This window comes from Dendropsophus ebraccatus, chromosome 4 (assembly GCF_027789765.1).
Source record: "Dendropsophus ebraccatus isolate aDenEbr1 chromosome 4, aDenEbr1.pat, whole genome shotgun sequence".
Taxonomy (NCBI): Eukaryota; Metazoa; Chordata; class Amphibia; order Anura; family Hylidae; genus Dendropsophus; species Dendropsophus ebraccatus.
The window spans coordinates 162386948-162408859 of NC_091457.1; the positions used below are offsets into that span (position 1 = coordinate 162386948).

Below are 21912 nucleotides of genomic sequence, written 5' to 3' on the forward strand. Positions count from 1 at the left end.
ATGGGACTCGGCCCCCTCCTACCCTTATTCTTACTATTCCCATTGCTTGCTATAAGCAGCAGTTCTCAGGTGAAGCTTAATAATGGAGGATACCAGGATATCGTCATTGCCATCAATCCTGCCGTACCCGAAGATCCCAAAATCATTGAGAATTTACAGGTAAGAACATTAGAAATTTATTTTATTGTTTCCCATTCTAATAACAACAATTGTTATACGGCGCCAACATATTCCATACTGTCTCATACATTGCAGGCTGACGGTTCAGTCTCCAGCTCCATTATGTCCTCTCCTGAACCATCTTCTATGCTAGACTGTGACTAAACCAAACATCAACATGGATGTGGTCATCAAATAGCTTAGAGGATTATTCAGGAGAGGAGACTGGGCTCGGGGATCTCCTTCTCCAGGGACATTACTACCCTGCTGATGGATTGACCGCTCAGCCAATCAGTGACTGGGGTGGGACAAGCATTTTTTCCTGAGTTACGATGGCGATTTGTGAGTTCTAGCGGGGATCCTGGAGCCTATGTCGCAGCACTTTGGGGGCACGGGGAGAGGTAAGTAGTGCTTCTTTATTATGTCCCCCCTAAATTATTATTTTCTCCGGACTTCTCCTTTAACTTTTTTTTTGTTACTTTTTTTCGTTACTGAACAGAAAATGATAAAAGAGGCTTCAAGTTATTTGTTCTCTGCTACGAGAAAACGACTCTTCATCCAGAGCGCCAAGATCTTAATTCCGATGACTTGGCGAGGAAACAAAAAGTATCAGAAAACAAAAACAGAATCCTATGAAAAGGTAAGAAACTCAAAAAGTTTCACTAGTTACATTATCCCCTTTACAGACCAAGGCCAGTTTTTTTTAAATCTGCTCTGTCTTGTGTTATATATTAACCCCCTCACGTCAGCAATCCGTATATATATGTTCCTGACTGAAGGGGCTGTAGATGTGTGCGGGAGCGCTGCATATCAGTGTGTCCGGGGCCGGAGGTAAGGACTAGGCTTGATCGAACATTCTGAAAAGCAAGGTTCGATCAAACTTGAACCTAGCCGGACCTTCCGCATTTGATTGCTGATGCCTTACCGGTCCGTGGAGAAGGAGGAGGCATCCCGGGACTGCCTGGAATTGCAGGATTCAGCCTATTACCTAGGCTGCATCCCAGAATGCCAAGCGGTCCCGCACGGATCAGGAAGACACCAGCAATCAAACGCGGAAGGTCCGGCTAGGTTCGAGTTTGATCGAACCTTGCTTTTCAGGATGTTCGATCTAGCCTAGTAATGACAAGCAGCTGCTTGCCATTAAAGCCTTATGCTGCATTTACACGGAACAATTATCGTGCGAATTCGCATGATAACGATCGAATTCGAACGATAATCGTACATGTAAACACAGCGAACGATCAAACAACGAGCGAGAAATCATTCATTTTGATCTTTCAACAGCTTCTCAAATCGTCGTTAATCGTTCGCAAAGAAAATCGCAGATCGTTCCGTGTGAACAGTCATTCGCCGATTTAACCAATGTGTGAGAAAGGCTTAAAACGAATTTCCGTACGATATTTCGTACTGTCTAAGCGCTGATCATTATGAACAAAGAAGATTGTGGTGTTTAGGGTACTCAGTGACAGAACAAGCTTCTGTCACTGAGTGGTCGGGACCCAATCGGGTCCCGATCGCTTGTACCAACGGGCAGGGGTAATCCAATTACCTCCGTCCTGTCGGTCCGGCCATCTTTGGATATAGTCTTCTCTCAGGCAGGCTTTATGCATGGATCGCCGATAACACTGATCTATGCTATGCTATGGTATTGATCAGTATATGCAATCTATCGATTGCATGTTTTAAATTGAAAGTAAGTGTAAAAAAAAAGTGTAATAAAAAAAAAGGTTTTAAAGTATTAAAAAAAAACCCTTTATAACCCCCCCCCCCCATGAAAGTTTAAACTACCCCCTTCCCCATTATAAAAATAAAAAAATATTTTAAAAAACATATTATATATCAAAGCGTGCGGAATTGTCCAATCTAATAAAATAACATAACATTATTGTTCCCACACAGTGAACGGCATAAAAGATTCCCTGACTTCAGATCTGTTAATTTACTATTCTCCTGGATCCTATTTTTGTACTTTGCTGCCTGTTCGGTTTTGACCTCGGACTATTCACCTTCCCTTGTATGTAATTATGCATTGTCCTGTGTTATAACCTTTATCGCAAGGTGGGATCATCTCCATGGTTGTCCGCAGTTACCTAGTACTGTTGAGGCAAGTAGGCAGGATCAGCTGGTGGGACCAGATTCATTTAAAAAAAATTATAAAATTTAAATTTTTCTAAATTTCAAATACCTTGGACTTGAAGGGCCTGCATGCTAGAAACCTCCATCACCCCATGTTAAAACTTCCCCCCTCAAAGGATTCAAATTGACACTCATGCCAGAAAGAGTTTGGAAAAGTTAATGTAAAATAATATGAAGTTTTTATTTTTTATTTTTATCATTTGTAAAATTAGGCTGATGTAATTGTTGCCGACCCACACATGAAGAATGGAGATGACCCCTACACCTTACAGTACGGCCAATGTGGGGAGAAAGGCAAATATATTCATTTTACCCCTAATTTCCTGGTAGATGATAACCTGCTGCCAGTGTATGGACCCAGAGGTAAAAATATTTTGTTTTTTAATTGTGTTTTCCTTCTCCAATGCATAATAAGTATAGTATATAGAAAGAATGGAAGGAGGAATATTATGGTGTATACCATATCATCTTCTTGCTCTATTCATATTTTAGCAAAGTTATTTTAAAAAGTTGACTCAGCACAATCCTAAAATAGTCATCCAATTCTCTGCCATCTGTATCTTCTCCCTTCTGTGCATACCCTATAGTGTCCACTGCCCTCCCTTTTGTGCATACCCTATAGTGTCCACTGCCCTCCCTTCTGTGCATACCCTATAGTGTCCACTGTCCTCCCTTTTGTGCATACCCTATAGTGTCCACTGTCCTCCCTTCTGTGCATACCCTATAGTGCCTACTGTCCTCCCTTCTGAGCATACCCTATAGTGCCTACTGTCCTTCTTTCTCTGCATACCCTATAGTGTCCACTGTCCTCCCTTCTGTGAGTGCCCTTTATTATCCACTGTCCTCCCTTCTGTGAGTGCCCTTTATTATCCACTGTCCTCCCTTCTGTGAGTACCATATAGTGTCCACTGTCCTCCCTTCTGTGAGTACCTTATAGTAACCTCTGTCTTCCTTCTGTGTTGCTCCTTACTTCTGAAGTCAATCTCAACCTGTATAGCAACACAACCCCAACTATCATCCTGTTTCTGCCTCTTGTGCCCCTATGGCACTGCTCAGTACCCCCAAATACCATGCTTTGAATAGAAAAGATCCTTAGAATGGAGAGAGAGATCACATTGGGGCAAAAATAGAATATGATGGGCTCCAACCAAACCACAAATTTCAGACCCCCAAATCAGACCATACACTGATTCAAAGCTCCTTATCCCCCCCCCCCCCGTGTCAGAGGGATTACTGTTTATGGTCTCTTATCTCTTTCTCGACTAGTGCCCATGGTCCCTCTCTCATATAGACCATTGCTTTTGCCCCTTTTCGACAACTGCTGCTAAGCCCCTCTCCCCCATTGCAAAAACAGCAATTCATGCTCAGATCACGGCAAAATGCAAAAATCAAACTGTTCCAGTGCGCCCCTAAGATTTTTGTGCCCAGGGCAAATTCTCCCTTTGTCCCCCACACTATGCCATTGTATGGAACAACACTGATTATTTAAAAAATATTTGCTGCCTCTAATGTTTTTTTTTTATAATTTGTTACTGTTTATGTTCTCTGAATATTTGTGTATTTGTAGATCTATATATATAATGTAATTTTTGTGTATGTGATTGTTTGGATATCATCATGACTCCTGCTTTGTTGTTACAGGAAGAGTCTTTGTCCATGAATGGGCTCACCTCCGATGGGGGGTCTTTGATGAGTACAATTCAATGTGGCCATTCTACTTTACTTACAATAATAATACTCAAAAAATAGATATAGAAGCTACAAGGTATGGAAAGCTGCTTTGCATTTTCTACTTACCAATAGTTCAATGGAAACTTAAAAACAGAAAAAAGTGGTTTATATAATATAGAATATCTAGTTCTACTTAGCTTTCCCTTAACCCTGCCCCCTCCTTCCCAATGCCGCCACCACCATGCTTTACTATAGGGATGGTATGGAGTGGGTGATGAAGCAGAACCTGGAAACATGAAGTTTAGTATGGGGGGGCAAAAATCAAAAAGTTTGAGTGTTCTAGAGCAGAGTATGTATCCATCTGAAACTCCCTTCGCTGCTGTTTTACAAACTGGAGGCTATTACTGTCTAGTGACGACTTTCTGATTGCTCTGCATAAAGATCAGGTTGGTGGACGCCATAGTGATGTCTCAGCTTCTCGAAGTTCCTCCATCTGCACACAGGATCTCTGGAGCTCAGCCAGAGAGACCATTGGTTTCCTGGTCACCTCTCTTACCAAGGCCTTCTCCCTCGATGACTTATTGTAGTTTAGTCAGTTAGTCAAGCTCTAGGAAGAGTCCTGGTTGTTCCGAACTTTTTTTTATTGAAGAATTATGGAGGCCACTGTGCTCCTAGGAATTTTCAGAGCAGCAGAATTTTTTTTCGTCCCCTTCTCCAGATCTGTTCCTCTATACAATCCTGTCTCTGAGCTCTACAGGCAGTTCTTTCCTCCTCCACACAATGTTGTCTCTAAGCTCTACAGGCAGCTCTTTCCTCCTCCACACAGTCCTGTCTCTGAGCTCTACAGGCAGCTCTTTCCTCCTCCACACAGTCCTGTCTCTGAGCTCTACAGGCAGGTCTTTCCTCTTCCACACAGTCCTGTCTCTGAGCTCTACAGGCAGCTCTTTCCTCCTCCACACAATGTTGTCTCTGAGCTCTACAGGCAGCTCTTTCCTCCTCCACACAGTCCTGTCTCTGAGCTCTACAGGCAGCTCTTTCCTCCTCCACACAGTCCTGTCTCTGAGCTCTACAGGCAGCTCTTTCGTCCTCCACACAGTCCTGTCTCTGAGCTCTACAGGCAGGTCTTTCCTCTTCCACACAGTCCTGTCTCTGAGCTCTACAGGCAGCTCTTTCCTCCTCCGCACAATCCTGTCTGAGCTCTACAGGCAGCTCTTTCCTCCTCCGCACAATCCTGTCTGAGCTCTACAGGCAGTTCCTTCCTCCTCCACTCAGTCCTGTCTCTCAGTTCTACAGGCATTTATTTCCTCCTCCACACAATCCTGTCTCTCAGCTCTACAGGCATTTATTTCCTCCTCCACACAATCCTGTCTCTCAGCTCTACAGGCATTTACTTCCTCCTCCACACAATCTTGTCTCTGAGCTCTACAGGCAACTCTTTCCTTCCCATGACTTGATGTTAGCTACTATTCATTATAGAGAAAAAGTTCTGAATTTACCACCAGTCACTACCATCAAGAACATCTCCACAATAATTGAGAGCTAAAAGTCAAGTGTCATAGCAAAGTGTCTGAATTCTAACGGCCATGTGAATCTTATTTTTGCCTTTTTAGGAAATTTGCTAAATGTTCTAAAATTCTGTTTTCCCATAATTTTTTGTATGGGGGATGCAGTGCAATTTGTTGGAGAAAACTTGAGTGAGAGGGTCTCAAGACTTTACAAACACATTGTAGATGATCTTTCCCCCCCCCCCTCAGGTGCTCTGTTGAACTACAAGGTGTACATATTAAAGAAAACTGCACAGGGGACATGTGTCAATGTGAAAGGAACAAGAAAACTGGACTGTATGAAGACGGATGTGTGTTTGTTCCTTACAAAAATGCGACTAGCAAGCACTCCATAATGTATCTGCAGGCCGTGACGAGTGTAAGTTATAGTCAGCTCCTTATATCCATAGACACTATCATGATCATATCTGACCTAATACCAACACCGACGGTGATTTATAGAAGGATATAGGAAACAATCAGAAGTAGACATTATACATAAAAATGGCGCCGACCAAAGAACCCTTTTAGGCCACTCTTTTATTCAGATTGGATCCAAAACAGATATCTTGCTATAGATTTGTATACAAAAATTCACAGTGGATTACGAGTGAATGGGGTCATGTTATGACCCACAAGTGTCTTTGGCCGTGACCCCAGAGTAACAAAAAATCCATCAAGGATGGATTTTTAAAATTGCTAAACTATAGTGGGGGACGTTATTCATGGCTTTTGCACCTATTTTAAAGTGAATATACACCCATTTTCCGAGATGGAGTGGTATTTACTAATGAGTAATCACTAGTTGAATATTTATTCTCTGTGGTTATTTTAACATTTGTCCTTTTGTAGTATTATATTCACTCTATTGGGCCAGTACGCCCTATTTATTATCTGCACAAAAATTCAAACATTTTCCATCTGCTGGTGCAAGGATGCATCTGCTCTGAACCAGGTGAATACATTTCACTTATTCAAGCCGTGCATAATTTTTTTAAAAATTCATCAAGAACAAGGAAAAAATACAAATATCTAAAATTTGTTAGAAAAATTGCAGCTACGAGACTCACCAATAGATTTCCATCTTTGTATTGTAGGGGGTTGTAGATATGGTTGCTTCCATTAGGAGGTCCAAAGGCATCGAAGGGCAGTGATGAAGAGACATAGAGAGCCCCCTTCTATAAGTGCTCAATTGTTGGGGCTGCCATTGGCTATCAATAAAAACTACAAGTTCCATAGATGGTGAATAAAGAAGTTAGATAGATATTTTATTTTTCGATTCCAAATCCTAAGTAATTTGTTTTGGGTTACCCAATACGTCATATGATACATGACAAGAAGAAGAGGACTTTTTGCCTACCTCAGTGACTCCTATAACCTTTCATAACCCTGACCCCTACCGAGTGACACTTTGATTATCTATCTATGAAGTTTGGGAAATATGTTAAGAAATCATCAGAGATGATAGAACCTGGAGCATGCTCAAGTCTATCCGAACCCGAACGTTCGGTATTTGATTAGCTGGGGCTGCTGAGGTTGGATAAAGCCCTAAGGTTGTCTGGGAAACATGGATACAGCCAATGACTATACCCATGTTTTCCACATAGCCTTAGGGATTTATCCAAGTTCAGCGGCCACCGCTAATCAAATGCCGATCGTTCGGGTTCGGATGGCTTCGAGCATGCTCGAGGTTCGCTCATCTCTAGAAATCATCCATAAATGACATCTGTCCTAACAAATGTGAATGTTCTCAGGTATCTGAATTCTGTGACGCTCAGAGTCACAACACAGAAGCCATAAATCAGCAGAACCGAATGTGCAACCATCGCAGTACATGGGAGGTCATCATGGACTCAGCTGATATCAAGAATACTCCGGCATCATCTAATACTAATATCCCAGAACCCACCGTCACTCTTCTTCAGGCATCAGAAAGGATGGTGATCTTAGTATTTGATGTCTCGGGAAGCATGGCTGCAGTAAGTGTTTGGATCATCTCTATCTGCTCTTCTCTCTTTGCCTTACTTAGTCTACGATCACATACAGGTCAGTATTATGTATAAGCATTTGTCAGCCAGAACCAGGAGCGGATCCCAGAAAATGGAAGAGCTGCAAAGATTTTCATCTTAGTCGTTCCCTGTTTATGTTCCACTCAGAGGAGTAAGTAGGGTCCTATGGGCTCCAGTGCAGATTTTGAACCAACCTTCACTTCTTAATACATTAGTCATAGTCATGGAGCTACCAAATAACACCAGCATACAAGCAGCAAATATCAACATACATAGTACCATCATACTGTAACCAACCAAACCCAATATACCAAGGCCAACAATGCGAATAATACCTCTATAAGAGACCCATACTACAACCACACCGTTACCACTACCATTACACCGTATAGAGACTGGATAATACCCCTACACTGTTAGTGAATGAAATCTACTATATGAGGTGCACCTATATCCAGTAAAGGGTGTACTTATGTCCCCTATATGCTAGATCAGCTTCCTACTCTCCCCATATAGCATAGGCCCCCTCTGTGCCCCTTACATTATTAAGGCCCCACACTGCCTCATATAGAGGTTAAGACCACAACCACTTTGCCCCCATATAGTAGTTAGGCCCCCCTTACTGCCCCCAAGTATAAGCACCTCTATTCCCCCTTACATTACTTAGCTGTGGTTGTTCAGGGATGTGTGTCCCAGATGGGTAAGCCCCCTTTGCCTTTTGAGCCCAGTTGCACCCCCTGCAACCATGATTTTTATGCCCCTGGTTCCATGCTGACTTTTGGCTTTCAAAGTACCAACCAAGAGCAGACTATACAATTTTATCTTTCATCATAAATTTTCTTATATTTTTAGTTGGCTTTTAGTTTTATTTATGTTGTTTATTAAAAATTTCTTACATTTACAGAATGAACGAGATCTGAGATTAGTCCGGGCTGCAGAAACAATAATCCTGCAGATAGTTGAGATGGGATCCCATGTCGGACTTGTGGAGTTTAACAGTTTAGCTTCAATCCTTTATCCCATGGTGCAAATAATCACTAATGAACAACGGTGGCATCATAGAAACGCCATTAAAAGGAAAGCGAGTGGGGACAAAAACATATGTGAGGGCATTATGAAAGCTTTGGAGGTAATATATCTTTTGCCTTTTTCTTGAAATCGTGTAATTCAGTACATTGTAAGCTAATTGGGGAAAGGGCCTGGTCTCAGCGACCCACTAGTGAGTTATTGGTGACCTATCCTGTGGATAGGCCATCCATAATTTTTACATGGAAATCCCTTTAAGTGGTATTTTTTATAAAATACCTTGTGCTAGGGGGTTTCCCTGCCATTAGAGGTGATCGGGAAGCCCAAACACGGCCAACCCAACTGTCTTCTGAAATTTGTGTAACTCTGACTTTTTTTGCCTTTTTATTTCATCTGACATGTTTCACTAAACTATCTTTGCCCAATTCCCCCCCTCCCCATACTACCCCTAATCCGTACCACCTCCATTATAGTCCATAGTGTGTAAATGGAGTGGTTTAAAGGGGCTATCCAGTGCTACAAAAACATGGCCACTTTGTTTCAGAGACAACACGACTCTTGTCTCCAGTTCAGGTGCGGTTTGCAATTAAGCTCCATTCACTTCAATGGAACTGAGCAGCAAAACCCCGCCCAAGCTGGAGACAAGAGTGGGGCTGTTTCTGGAAGAAAGTGGACATATTTTTGTAGCACTGGATAACCCCTTTAAATTCCCACTTGTGCAATGTGCCGCCTCTGTTCAGAACCAAAAAATTCACAATTACATCATATGTCTAAGAAGGTACCGTACAGGGTCTGCATTTTTTGTTAATTTTAATTTTAGGTTATTATACGATCTGGTGGCAGTTCCACATACAGCAGTGAGATAATATTATTGTCAGATGGAGAAGATCCCAGTTTCCCATCAGGCTGTTACGATGAGATAATAAAGAGTGAAGTCATCATTCATGTCATCATGCTTGGACCTAATGCAACGGCCGCCCTTGAAGAAATGGCAACAGAAACAGGTAAGTCTTAAGTTTTCCAGGCGGTCCTCCGGCTGTATCCACCCTCTCCCCGAAGGTGGAAGACAGCGGGAATCATTGCCAAGAGTTCAGATTCGTACGAACCCGAACCTCGGCAGGTTCGGACCATCCCTAATTTCAAGCTGTTAAAAACCTTGAAAAACGCGATTCAGACAATGTTTCTCTATGTAGAGAAATGTACTGTATGTGGCCGAAACCACTCCCCCATTTCTTCCCCAGTAGTTATGTGCTGTTAGCAGGATTATTGGCCATACGCCTATTGGTTACTGCATGAGTTTCTGGCATCTGCTGCACGTGGTGTCGTACAGTAAGGGTGCCTTCACATGTACCGGATCCGCAGCGGATTTCACGCTGCAAATTTGCGGATTCAGTGTCATTCAACCCTATGACAATACATACACGCAGCGGGATTGACATCCCGCAGCAAGTATGTAAATTAACCCCCTTGGCGGCCAGAGCATAACTTACAGTGACAGCGGACCCATCCTCCATCTAACAGTGGTCTTTGCGGGCGGGAGGATCGGTGCGCTGTCACTGTAAGTTATGCTCCGGCCACCGAGGGGGTTCATTTACATTCTCGCTGCAGGATGTCAATCCCACTGCGAGTATGTATTGTCATAGGGTTAAATGACACTGGATCCGCAGCAGATTTCACTACGAATTTGTAGTGTGAAATCCGCTGCGGATCTGGTACGTGTGAAGGCACCCTAAATGCGGGAACGCGGCCTAAGACTGATCAGATATTAATATGATGTTCAGAAACAAGAAAATCCTGATGCTGATTGGTGAGTGAAGATGGGGCGTCCTTAGGTTTATAAACCCGACTTTATTTTACAGGTGGATTAACGTTTTTTGCTACGGACAGTTTTCATGCACAAGATTTGGTTGATGCTTTTGCCTCAATGGCATCTGGAAGTGGGGACATCAGTAGAAAGACTGTCCAGGTAATGTATTATTTCTTGGATATGATATGTGGTGTTTGGTTGTTTTAAATGAGACCTTACTATGTGTCATTTGTTATTATTATTATTATTATTATTGTTATTATGTATTATTATGTATTATTCATGTATTTTTCGAGGCTTTGGGCATTTTATTGTCGTTCCAAGGATGAGCTGGTTCCAGGACGTCCGAGTGTTGGTTATCCGTATATTTGGTGTAGTGACTTGCTTCTATTCCATATACAGCTGGAGAACACGGCATCAACAATAACAGGCGGTGAATGTTTACAAGGCTCCGTTTTCATTGATGAGACGGTGGGGAATGACACCTTCTTCTGGATTACTTGGCAATCTGAATTACCTAGCATTAATGTGCTGGATCCAGTAGGAACACAATATACAATAGTACATTTTATGGGTGACAGAGAGACCAAGACTGCCTCCATGGAAGTTACAGAAACAGCTGAGGTACGTAAATGTCACAAATATAAGTGATAATTAGATAGAAGTCAATTTTACAATTTTTTTTCTTGTTCAAGTGAATTTACTGTGGTTGATGATGTGCTGCTGAGCCTGCTCCATATGTAGTGAGATGGTATGGTGCTGAGCCTGCTCCATATGTAGTGAGATGGTATGGTGCTGAGCCTGCTCCATATGTAGTGAGATGGTATGCTGCTGAGCCTGCTCCATATGTAGTGGGATGACATGGTGCTGAGCCTGCTCCATATATAGTGAGATGGTATGGTGCTGAGCCTGCTCCATATGTAGTGAGATGGTATGCTGCTGAGCCTGCTCCATATGTAGTGGGATGACATGGTGCTGAGCCTGCTCCATATATAGTGAGATGGTATGGTGCTGAGGCTGCTCCATATATAGTGAGATGGCATGGTGCTGAGCCTGCTCCATATGTAGTGGGATGATATGGTGCTGAGCCTGCTCCATATGTAGTGAGATGGTATGCTGCTGAGCCTGCTCCATATGTAGTGGGATGACATGGTGCTGAGCCTGCTCCATATATAGTGAGATGGTATGGTGCTGAGCCTGCTCCATATGTAGTGGGATGGTATGGTGCTGAGCCTGCTCCATATGTAGTGAGATGGTATGGTGCTGAGCCTGCTCCATATGTAGTGAGATGGTATGCTGCTGAGCCTGCTCCATATGTAGTGGGATGATATGGTGCTGAGCCTGCTCCATATATAGTGAGATGGTATGGTGCTGAGCCTGCTCCATATGTAGTGGGATGGTATGGTGCTGAGCCTGCTCCATATGTAGTGAGATGGTATGGTACTGAGTCTGCTCCATATGTAGTGGGATGGTATGGTGCTGAGCCTGCTCCATATGTAGTGAGATGGTATGGTGCTGAGCCTGCTCCATATGTAGTGAGATGATATGGTGCTGAGCCTGCTCCATATGTAGTGAGATGGCATGGTGCTGAGCCTGCTCCATATGTAGTGAGATGGTATGGTGCTGAGCCTGCTCCATATGTAGTGGGATGGTATGGTGCTGAGCCTGCTCCATATGTAGTGAGATGGTATGGTGCTGAGCCTGCTCCATATGTAGTGAGATGGCATGGTGCTGAGCCTGCTCCATATGTAGTGAGATGATATGGTGCTGAGCCTGCTCCATATGTAGTGAGATGGCATGGTGCTGAGCCTGCTCCATATGTAGTGAGATGGTATGGTGCTGAGCCTGCTCCATATGTAGTGGGATGGTATGGTGCTGAGCCTGCTCCTTATGTAGTGAGATGGCATGGTGCTGAGTCTGCTCCATATGTAGTGGGATGTTATGGTACTGAGTCTGCTCCATATGTAGTGGGATGGTATGGTGCTGAGCCTGCTCCATATGTAGTGGGATGGTATGGTGCTGAGCCTACTCCATATGTAGTGAGATGGTATGGTGCTGAGTCTGCTCCATATGTAGTGGGATGTTATGGTTCTGAGTCTGCTCCATATGTAGTGGGATGGTATGGTGCTGAGCCTGCTCCATATATAGTGAGATGGCATGGTGCTGAGGCTGCTCCATATGTAGTGGGATGATATGGTGCTGAGCCTGCTCCATATGTAGTGGGATGGTATGGTGCTGAGCCTGCTCCATACGTAGTGGGATGGTATGGTGCTGAGCCTGCTCTATATGTTCATATGTAGTGCTGAGTCTGCTAAATATGTGGTGGGAGGATGTAGTGCTGAGCCTGCTCCATATGTGGTGGGATGACATGGTGCTGAGCCTGCTCCATATATAGTGAGATGGTATGGTGCTGAGGCTGCTCCATATGTAGTGGGATGACATGGTGCTGAGCCTGCTCCATATATAGTGAGATGGTATGGTGCTGAGCCTGCTCCATATGTGGTGGGATGTTATGGTGCTGAGCCTGCTCCATATATAGTGAGATGGTATGGTGCTGAGCCTGCTCCATATATAGTGAGATGGTATGGTGCTGAGCCTGCTCCATATGTAGTGGGATGTTATGGTGCTGAGCCTGCTCCATATATAGTGAGATGGTATGGTGCTGAGCCTGCTCCATATGTAGTGAGATGGTATGTTGCTGAGCCTGCTCCATATGTAGTGGGATGGTATGGTGCTGAGCCTGCTCCATATGTAGTGGGATGGTATGTAGCTGAGCCTGCTCCATATGTCATCGGCTGACGTAGTGGCGAAGATACTTCAGATGTAGTGGGGGATGATTTGGTGCTGAGCCTGCTCCATATATAGTGAGATGGTATGGTGCTGAGCCTGCTCCATATGTAGTGGGATGGTATGGTGCTGAGCCTGCTCCATATATAGTGAGATGGTATGGTGCTGAGCCTGCTCCATATGTCGTGGGATGATATGGTGCTGAGCCTGCTCCATATATAGTGAGATGTTATGGTGCTGAGCCTGCTCCATATATAGTGAGATGGTATGGTGCTGAGCCTGCTCCATATATAGTGAGATGGTATGGTGCTGAGGATGATTTGGTGCTGAGCCTGCTCCATATATAGTGAGATGGTATGGTGCTGAGCCTGCTCCATATGTAGTGGGATGATATGGTGCTGAGCGTGCTCCATATGTAGTGAGATGGTATGGTGCTGAGCCTGCTCCATATGTCGTGGGATGATATGGTGCTGAGCCTGCTCCATAAGTAGTGGGATGGTATGGTGCTGAGCCTGCTCCATATGTAGTAAGATGGTATGGTCCTGAGCCTGCTCCATATGTTGTGGGATGATATGGTGCTGAGCCTGCTCCATTTGTAGTGGGATGGTATGGTGCTGAGCCTGCTCCATATGTAGTGGGATGGTATGGTGCTGAGCCTGCTCCATATGTAGTGGGATGGTATGGTGCTGAGCCTACTCTATATGTAGTGGGATGGTATGGTGCTGAGCCTGCTCCATATGTAGTGGGATGGTATGGTGCTGAGCCTGCTCCATATGTAGTGAGATGGCATGGTGCTGAGGCTGCTCCATATGTAGTGGGATGGCATGGTGCTGAGCCTGCTCCATATGTAGTGGGATGGTATGGTGCTGAGCCTGCTCCATATGTAGTGAGATGGTATGGTGCTGAGCCTACTCTATATGTAGTGGGATGATATGGTGCTGAGCCTGCTCCATATGTAGTGAGATGATATGGTGCTGAGCCTGCTCCATATGTAGTGAGATGGCATGGTGCTGAGCCTGCTCCATATGTAGTGAGATGGTATGGTGCTGAGCCTGCTCCATATGTAGTGGGATGGTATGGTGCTGAGCCTGCTCCTTATGTAGTGAGATGGCATGGTGCTGAGTCTGCTCCATATGTAGTGGGATGTTATGGTACTGAGTCTGCTCCATATGTAGTGGGATGGTATGGTGCTGAGCCTGCTCCATATGTAGTGGGATGGTATGGTGCTGAGCCTACTCCATATGTAGTGAGATGGTATGGTGCTGAGTCTGCTCCATATGTAGTGGGATGTTATGGTACTGAGTCTGCTCCATATGTAGTGGGATGGTATGGTGCTGAGCCTGCTCCATATATAGTGAGATGGCATGGTGCTGAGGCTGCTCCATATGTAGTGGGATGATATGGTGCTGAGCCTGCTCCATATGTAGTGGGATGGTATGGTGCTGAGCCTGCTCCATACGTAGTGGGATGGTATGGTGCTGAGCCTGCTCTATATGTTCATATGTAGTGCTGAGTCTGCTAAATATGTGGTGGGAGGATGTAGTGCTGAGCCTGCTCCATATGTGGTGGGATGACATGGTGCTGAGCCTGCTCCATATATAGTGAGATGGTATGGTGCTGAGGCTGCTCCATATGTAGTGGGATGACATGGTGCTGAGCCTGCTCCATATATAGTGAGATGGTATGGTGCTGAGCCTGCTCCATATGTGGTGGGATGTTATGGTGCTGAGCCTGCTCCATATATAGTGAGATGGTATGGTGCTGAGCCTGCTCCATATATAGTGAGATGGTATGGTGCTGAGCCTGCTCCATATGTAGTGGGATGTTATGGTGCTGAGCCTGCTCCATATATAGTGAGATGGTATGGTGCTGAGCCTGCTCCATATGTAGTGAGATGGTATGTTGCTGAGCCTGCTCCATATGTAGTGGGATGGTATGGTGCTGAGCCTGCTCCATATGTAGTGGGATGGTATGTAGCTGAGCCTGCTCCATATGTCATCGGCTGACGTAGTGGCGAAGATACTTCAGATGTAGTGGGGGATGATTTGGTGCTGAGCCTGCTCCATATATAGTGAGATGGTATGGTGCTGAGCCTGCTCCATATGTAGTGGGATGATTTGGTGCTGAGCGTGCTCCATATATAGTGAGATGGTATGGTGCTGAGCCTGCTCCATATGTCGTGGGATGATATGGTGCTGAGCCTGCTCCATATATAGTGAGATGTTATGGTGCTGAGCCTGCTCCATATATAGTGAGATGGTATGGTGCTGAGCCTGCTCCATATATAGTGAGATGGTATGGTGCTGAGGATGATTTGGTGCTGAGCCTGCTCCATATATAGTGAGATGGTATGGTGCTGAGCCTGCTCCATATGTAGTGGGATGATTTGGTGCTGAGCGTGCTCCATATATAGTGAGATGGTATGGTGCTGAGCCTGCTCCATATGTCGTGGGATGATATGGTGCTGAGCCTGCTCCATAAGTAGTGGGATGGTATGGTGCTGAGCCTGCTCCATATGTAGTAAGATGGTATGGTCCTGAGCCTGCTCCATATGCTGTGGGATGATATGGTGCTGAGCCTGCTCCATTTGTAGTGGGATGGTATGGTGCTGAGCCTGCTCCATATGTAGTGGGATGGTATGGTGCTGAGCCTGCTCCATATGTAGTGGGATGGTATGGTGCTGAGCCTACTCTATATGTAGTGGGATGGTATGGTGCTGAGCCTGCTCCATATGTAGTGGGATGGTATGGTGCTGAGCCTGCTCCATATGTAGTGAGATGGCATGGTGCTGAGGCTGCTCCATATGTAGTGGGATGGCATGGTGCTGAGCCTGCTCCATATGTAGTGGGATGGTATGGTGCTGAGCCTGCTCCATATGTAGTGAGATGGTATGGTGCTGAGCCTACTCTATATGTAGTGGGATGATATGGTGCTGAGCCTGCTCCATATGTAGTGAGATGGTATGGTGCTGAGCCTACTCTATATGTAGTGGGATGGTATGGTGCTGAGCCTACTCTATATTTAGTGGGATGGTATGGTGCTGAGCCTGCTCCATATGTAGTGGGATGATATGGTGCTGAGCCTGCTCCATATGTAGTGGGATTGTATGGTGCTGAGCCTGCTCCATATGTAGTGGGATGATATAGTGCTGAGCCTGCTCCATATGTAGTGGGATTGTATGGTGCTGAGCCTGCTCCATATGTAGTGGGATGGTATGGTGCTGAGCCTGCTCCATATATAGTGAGATGGCATGGTGCTGAGCCTGCTCCATATGTAGTGGGATGGTATGGTGCTGAGCCTACTCTATATTTAGTGGGATGGTATGGTGCTGAGCCTGCTCTATATGTCTATATGTAGTGCTGAGTCTGCTAAATATGTGGTGGGAGGATGTAGTGCTGAGGCTGCTGCATGTGTAGTAGGATGATAGGCTGTTGCTGAGAAATTCAGAAGTATGTTACTTTCTATGAGGATGTTCTATTATAATTAAATAAGTCTGCCAATTTGTATAAAAAAATTTCATTTGGCAGGGGCAGGGTAGAACATAATAAACAATTGTAACTTACCTATCCCTGTGCTTGTGAAGTGGCACGTCAAAGGCGTCACTTCAGAGTTCTGATGACGTCATGACTTGGTAGAAAATGCCCGACCCGGCTGATGGAAAGCCCGCTTAACCAATCAGTGACGGCAGCGGTGTCCAGCCCCGGTCACTGACTGGCTGACTGGCCTTGACGTCGACTGTGGTAGAGATCCCAGAGCCCAGTGGGGGTCCTGGAGAGGCAATCCATTGGTGTATAGGCACGGGGAGAGGTGAGTAATGATTGTTTATTATGTGTGTGTGTGTGTCCCCTTCCTCTTCCATTTGAATTTTTTTTTTAATTACCGCACTTCTCCTTTAACTGTGTTGTTAACATGTTCCTAACCTTTCCTTCTAGAGGGGACTGTGGGAGTACAGTCTATGTAATGGTCTGTCATCATCCCAAGCAATAGGAATCACTGTAACCTCCAAAGCTGCAGACGCAGATATTCCACCAGTAGTGGTAAATGCCCATATAAACCAGGACACCATCAACTACCCCAGCCCAATAGTGGTCTATGCCTCTGTTACTCAAGGACTGGTGCCAGTGACTAATGTAAAGGTGACCGCCATCATTGAAGCAGCTAATGGACAAACACATACCCTAGAACTGCTGGATAACGGAGCAGGTAACGTGGGAATTAAAACATATATATATATATATATATATATATATATATATATATATATATATATACAGCTCACTAAAAATGCACATAACAAAGTAAAAGTGGATCCATACCGAGTAACCTACAAGGTTTGCAGTTGGCTAAGATAGTGCTATTGATATCAGAACTTTTTACCCCTTCAAGTTTGGATTGCCAATGGTATGTAATGTGCCAGTGGATGGACAACTAATAGACTTAGGGTAGGTTCACACTGCTTTTTCTTTCTGTTTAGAGTATACATGATGCAAACAGATGCTGCTGTATTCCATATAATAGTATCCATTTTCCATTAATCGTCCTGCACAGTGTTGGGCTGTAAGCACAACCCTTATCTGTGGACATCGGGCCCTCATACCATCCTCATGGAGTTAGTTTCTAACCGTTTGTACAGACACCAGCACATCTGTGGCCTACTGGAGGTCATTTTGCAGGGCTCTGGCAGTGCTCCTCCTGTTCCTCCTTGCACAAAGGTGGAGGTAGCGCTGGGTTGTTGCCCTCCTACGGCCTCCTCCATGTCTTCTAGTGCACTGGCCTGTCTCCTAGTAGTGCCTCCAGCCTCTGGACACTATGCTGCCACAGCTCACATTGATGTGCCATCCTGGAGGAGCTGCACTACCTGAGCCACTTGTGTGTTTCTCATGATGAATCAGGGCCTAAACAAATTCATTTTACAGTGCAGTTGGTGCAGAAGAGGGAAAATAGTTGCATACGGCTTAGTTTGTGCATACATTATGTGCGTATTGGCCCTCTATACTGGGTAGTGGGTGGTACAGGGGGCGTGGCCACACACCTAGGGGGCGGGACCTCTGCGAGCACCACATTTAACACAATTTCTGCCAAGTAACGTTTATAGAAACAGTTCTGTACTTCTATTTATTATGCAAAAAATTATTCTGTATTTCCCCAAGGTGCTGATATCGATCACTTTGATGGCGTCTACTCAAGGTACTTTACAAAATTCTCAATTAACGGAAGATACAACTTAAAAGTGCGAGTCGAAAGCAGCAAAAGCCGTTTGACATTTCCCAGGAATGGGGCTCTTTATATACCGGGCTATGTGGAGAATGGTAAGAGCATATACTATATATATATATATATATATATATATATATATATATATAATTACTTTATTACTATATTAACATTAAACACATAAAAAACATAAGAGATGCCTTCAGTATTACATCTGTAGAAAAATGGTGCCGCAAATAAATGAATTTTATCAAGTTCAGCCTATTTGCCTATAGTGTTGATCCAGAGTAAGGGTACTATTGCACAGAGCGTTTTTCCGTCGATTAACAACTCAAACTCAAACAACCGCTATGGCGAACGACCTGAAATTGTTCATCCAATTACACAGAAAGATGATCGTTATTTATTATCATTATTGTGTTCATTCTGTCGTCGCTACTGCGTTAGCCACTACCGCGAACGACCGAACAACACCTTATTACATGCGAACGATTTGCAAACGATCAACGATTAAAAATAGGTTCCAATTCTATTAAACGACCAACGATTTGTCGTTGGTCGTTTAATTGTTGTCTGCTATTGCACTAAACGATTATCGTTGAAATCTGAATGATTTATCGATTTTTCCAAAGATAATCGTTCCATGTGAAACCACCTTAAGGAAAAAAACCAATGAGGTAGAAGCCAAAAATACTTTCCGAACCCAGGTTGCGTTGACTAGCCTACAGTGTGTATCGGGGGTGGGGGGGGGGGTGGGGTGGTGATTTGAATAAACTAAAGACAAAACCATAAACACCACTTAACACAACACAAACATATTTTTATCGATTTCTTTAGGAGTGGTCTCCATGAATCCTCCAAGACCTGTAATCGATGAAGAACAACTGGTGGTGGATACATTCAGCAGAACTGCATCCGGCGGATCTTTTGTGATATCTAATATACCGGCGAACCTTCCGATGGACATTTACAAACCAGAGAAAATAACTGATTTAGATGTATGGATAAGTCTTGGAGGCGTTGATTTAGCCTGGACCGCCACCGGTGACGAACTGGACCAAGGAACTGGTAAGACATTTCTATGCAATATATTTATTGGATTTCAGTGCTAAAATTTTAAGTCAATGTATCAGCATTAACTATCCTTTGAGAATTACACATAAAAAAATAAAAAAACCTGTTCCCTAGTAAGCATGACACCTTTTGGTAATTTATCTATAGAGTGGATTATGTGCAATCTCGCATTTCCTAATGTAATGAAGAGTCAAAGAGGAGTAGTGGTTCAGCATTTGTGCCGCACCTTGGCCGCCTCACCACTCACCTTTCTCCTCCTTCTTCATGAATAATCTCTGCTGCCCGGCCTTCTGAACCTACACTATTGATCTGAACCTACACTATTGATCTGAACCTACACTACACCCCCCACTCCTCGGTAAACAGATGCCCGTAGTGCTGCACATAGCTACACCATGCACACTTCTAATGCAAAATTTGTGGGGAAAAATAAGCAAAAAACAGTCCTGTGTTTACTGTGCAATAGTATTGAAAGCAGTAGGCAGGAAAGAAAGCTAAGAGGGCAAGAATGCAAACAGACCAATCAGGAAAATGCATGATAAAAAATTTAGTTTCCTGGCCGTCACCATCTTGGATACAGATTGACTTTTAGAAAAACTTGTAACTCTGGATTGGCAGCAGCTAGAAAGACAGAAGACGGCTCAAAATACTTAGGAGGGCTCGGAGAGTAAGATCAGTCAGCATTTCATTTTTTAGCTCTTAGGTGGGTGAGTTGGTACATTCCATTTGATCAAATGGTTTGCTAAGAACCTAATTTTTTTAATGGAATTTTCTATTTTTGTGTGTATGTTGGCCACAGCAGCATGCAAACTGCATAGTGTGAACAAGTGTGAGTGGGGTGCTGACTATTCTGTGTTTTTGTAGAGAGAGGGTTGGAGGTCTTGAAGTCAAACTGGTTAGATGACACAGTAGGTTCACACCAGTGAGAGTGATGGTAGAGATGGGCATTTTACACCTTACGCTAATTTTTTCAATGACAGTGCCCATTTACCCAAGGGAACCAATCAGTGCATTTACTGTCATTTCTAACAAATATTTCATCTGTTTTAGCTTTATACGCGTATATGACCTGATTGGTTCCCTTTAAGCTAACACATATGAATAAGCATAAAAATAATGTAACACATTAGACAAGTTTACCTCACAATACCCAATGTGAGATAAAATGTTTGTCCCTTCCAGAGCACAACGGAAATAAAAATAGAGGAGTTTTACGTGTCTCAAAAAGTTTTCACCTTAATATTAACGGTTTTCATGAGAATTAGAAGCTTTTGAGGTTATCTGGATGACTCACATGATATATTTTTTACATTTTTGTCACCAGCTACGAGCTATGACTTGAGGATGAGCTTCAACCCTAAAGATCTCAGAGAGAACTTTGATGGATCAACTAAAGTGGACATATCCAGTGTCTCTCCAAAAGAAGCTGGAAACCGGGAATTCTTCTGGTTCAAACCAGAAAACGTGATAGAAAAAAACGTGATAGAAAACGGCACAATTCTTTACTTTGCTTTAGTGGCTACTGATAAAGCCGATAAGAGATCAGATGTTTCTAACATAGCCCAGGCCGCTCTGGTCATCCCACCGACACCGGCTCTGTCAACAACGCCTACTACAACATCGGCTACCACCACACCGGCTCCCACAACACCAGTTCCAACAACAAATGATTGTTCCAATAGGATGAATGGAGTTGTGATCACATTGATTGTGTGCTCCGCAGTAACCCTTATCACCTTAATAATATAATCTGCTGCCAAAGGAAGAAGAATAAAGAAATAGAGGAAATTGTATTTGCTAATGCAGATTATTCATTATATAATAAAAAGTTTTATGTGTAGCTATTATTTTTTATTGTATTGGTTAAATGGGTTTTCCACTGTGGCAGCTTTATTCATTCTCTATGGAGCCACTGGAGAGAGCCCAGTACAGTGCTTGGCTCTTTCTGGCAGCTCCATAGAGAATGAATAGAGCTGCAGGTCATGTGCCACACCCGTGGTTGTATTCAAAACAAAGGAGCCGGCGGGCGAACTGGAGATGGCAGTTGGGCATGGAGGTCGGACCTCCCATGATGGCTTACTTGTCCCCTATCCTGTGGATAGGGGCACAATTTTTTTTTGCCCCTTTAACCCTTCAACTAAAACTTTTAGATCTCTATTACATGCTCATCCAACGGCTGATCTGGTCATCAGGCCTGAGAATTCATTGGCTGAGCCATACAAATGATCATTGGGTTGTTTGTGTGGTCCTATACTGCAATTAGCCTAGTGACAGTTGGTTGGAGGAAAGAGCCACACAAACCAATCAACGTATGGCCTGGCCATGTGGCTGATTGAGTCCTGTGAAGGCTGTACAGACAATTGTTGATCACCGAGATCGGCGCTCATTTACAGAGGGTCTTGAGCCATCTAATATGACCCATACCATACCGGAACCTGCGTTTCCATCCAAAGGCAGAACAGATTTTTATGTCTTTGACATAAAC

At 44.0% G+C, this 21912-nt stretch overlaps 2 protein-coding genes across 2 annotated transcripts in view; both read left to right on the forward strand.

The window, feature by feature from the left end:
- On the forward strand, positions 1-21542 carry LOC138789375 (calcium-activated chloride channel regulator 1-like). Its single transcript, XM_069967987.1, has 12 exons — positions 1-159; positions 659-799; positions 2508-2658; positions 3937-4060; positions 5721-5889; positions 7265-7489; positions 8424-8648; positions 9366-9549; positions 10405-10511; positions 10755-10980; positions 19191-19421; positions 20752-21542. Exons 1-12 carry the CDS (start codon positions 1-3, stop codon positions 21174-21176), a joined length of 2367 nt encoding a protein of 788 aa, XP_069824088.1. The 3' UTR covers positions 21177-21542.
- Positions 21478-21912, forward strand: part of LOC138789376 (calcium-activated chloride channel regulator 4A-like) — a 22496-nt gene continuing 22061 nt past the window's right edge. The window contains exon 1 of the mRNA XM_069967988.1: positions 21478-21483. Coding sequence (XP_069824089.1) covers positions 21478-21483 — 6 coding nt within the window. The remainder of the gene's footprint in view (positions 21484-21912) is intronic.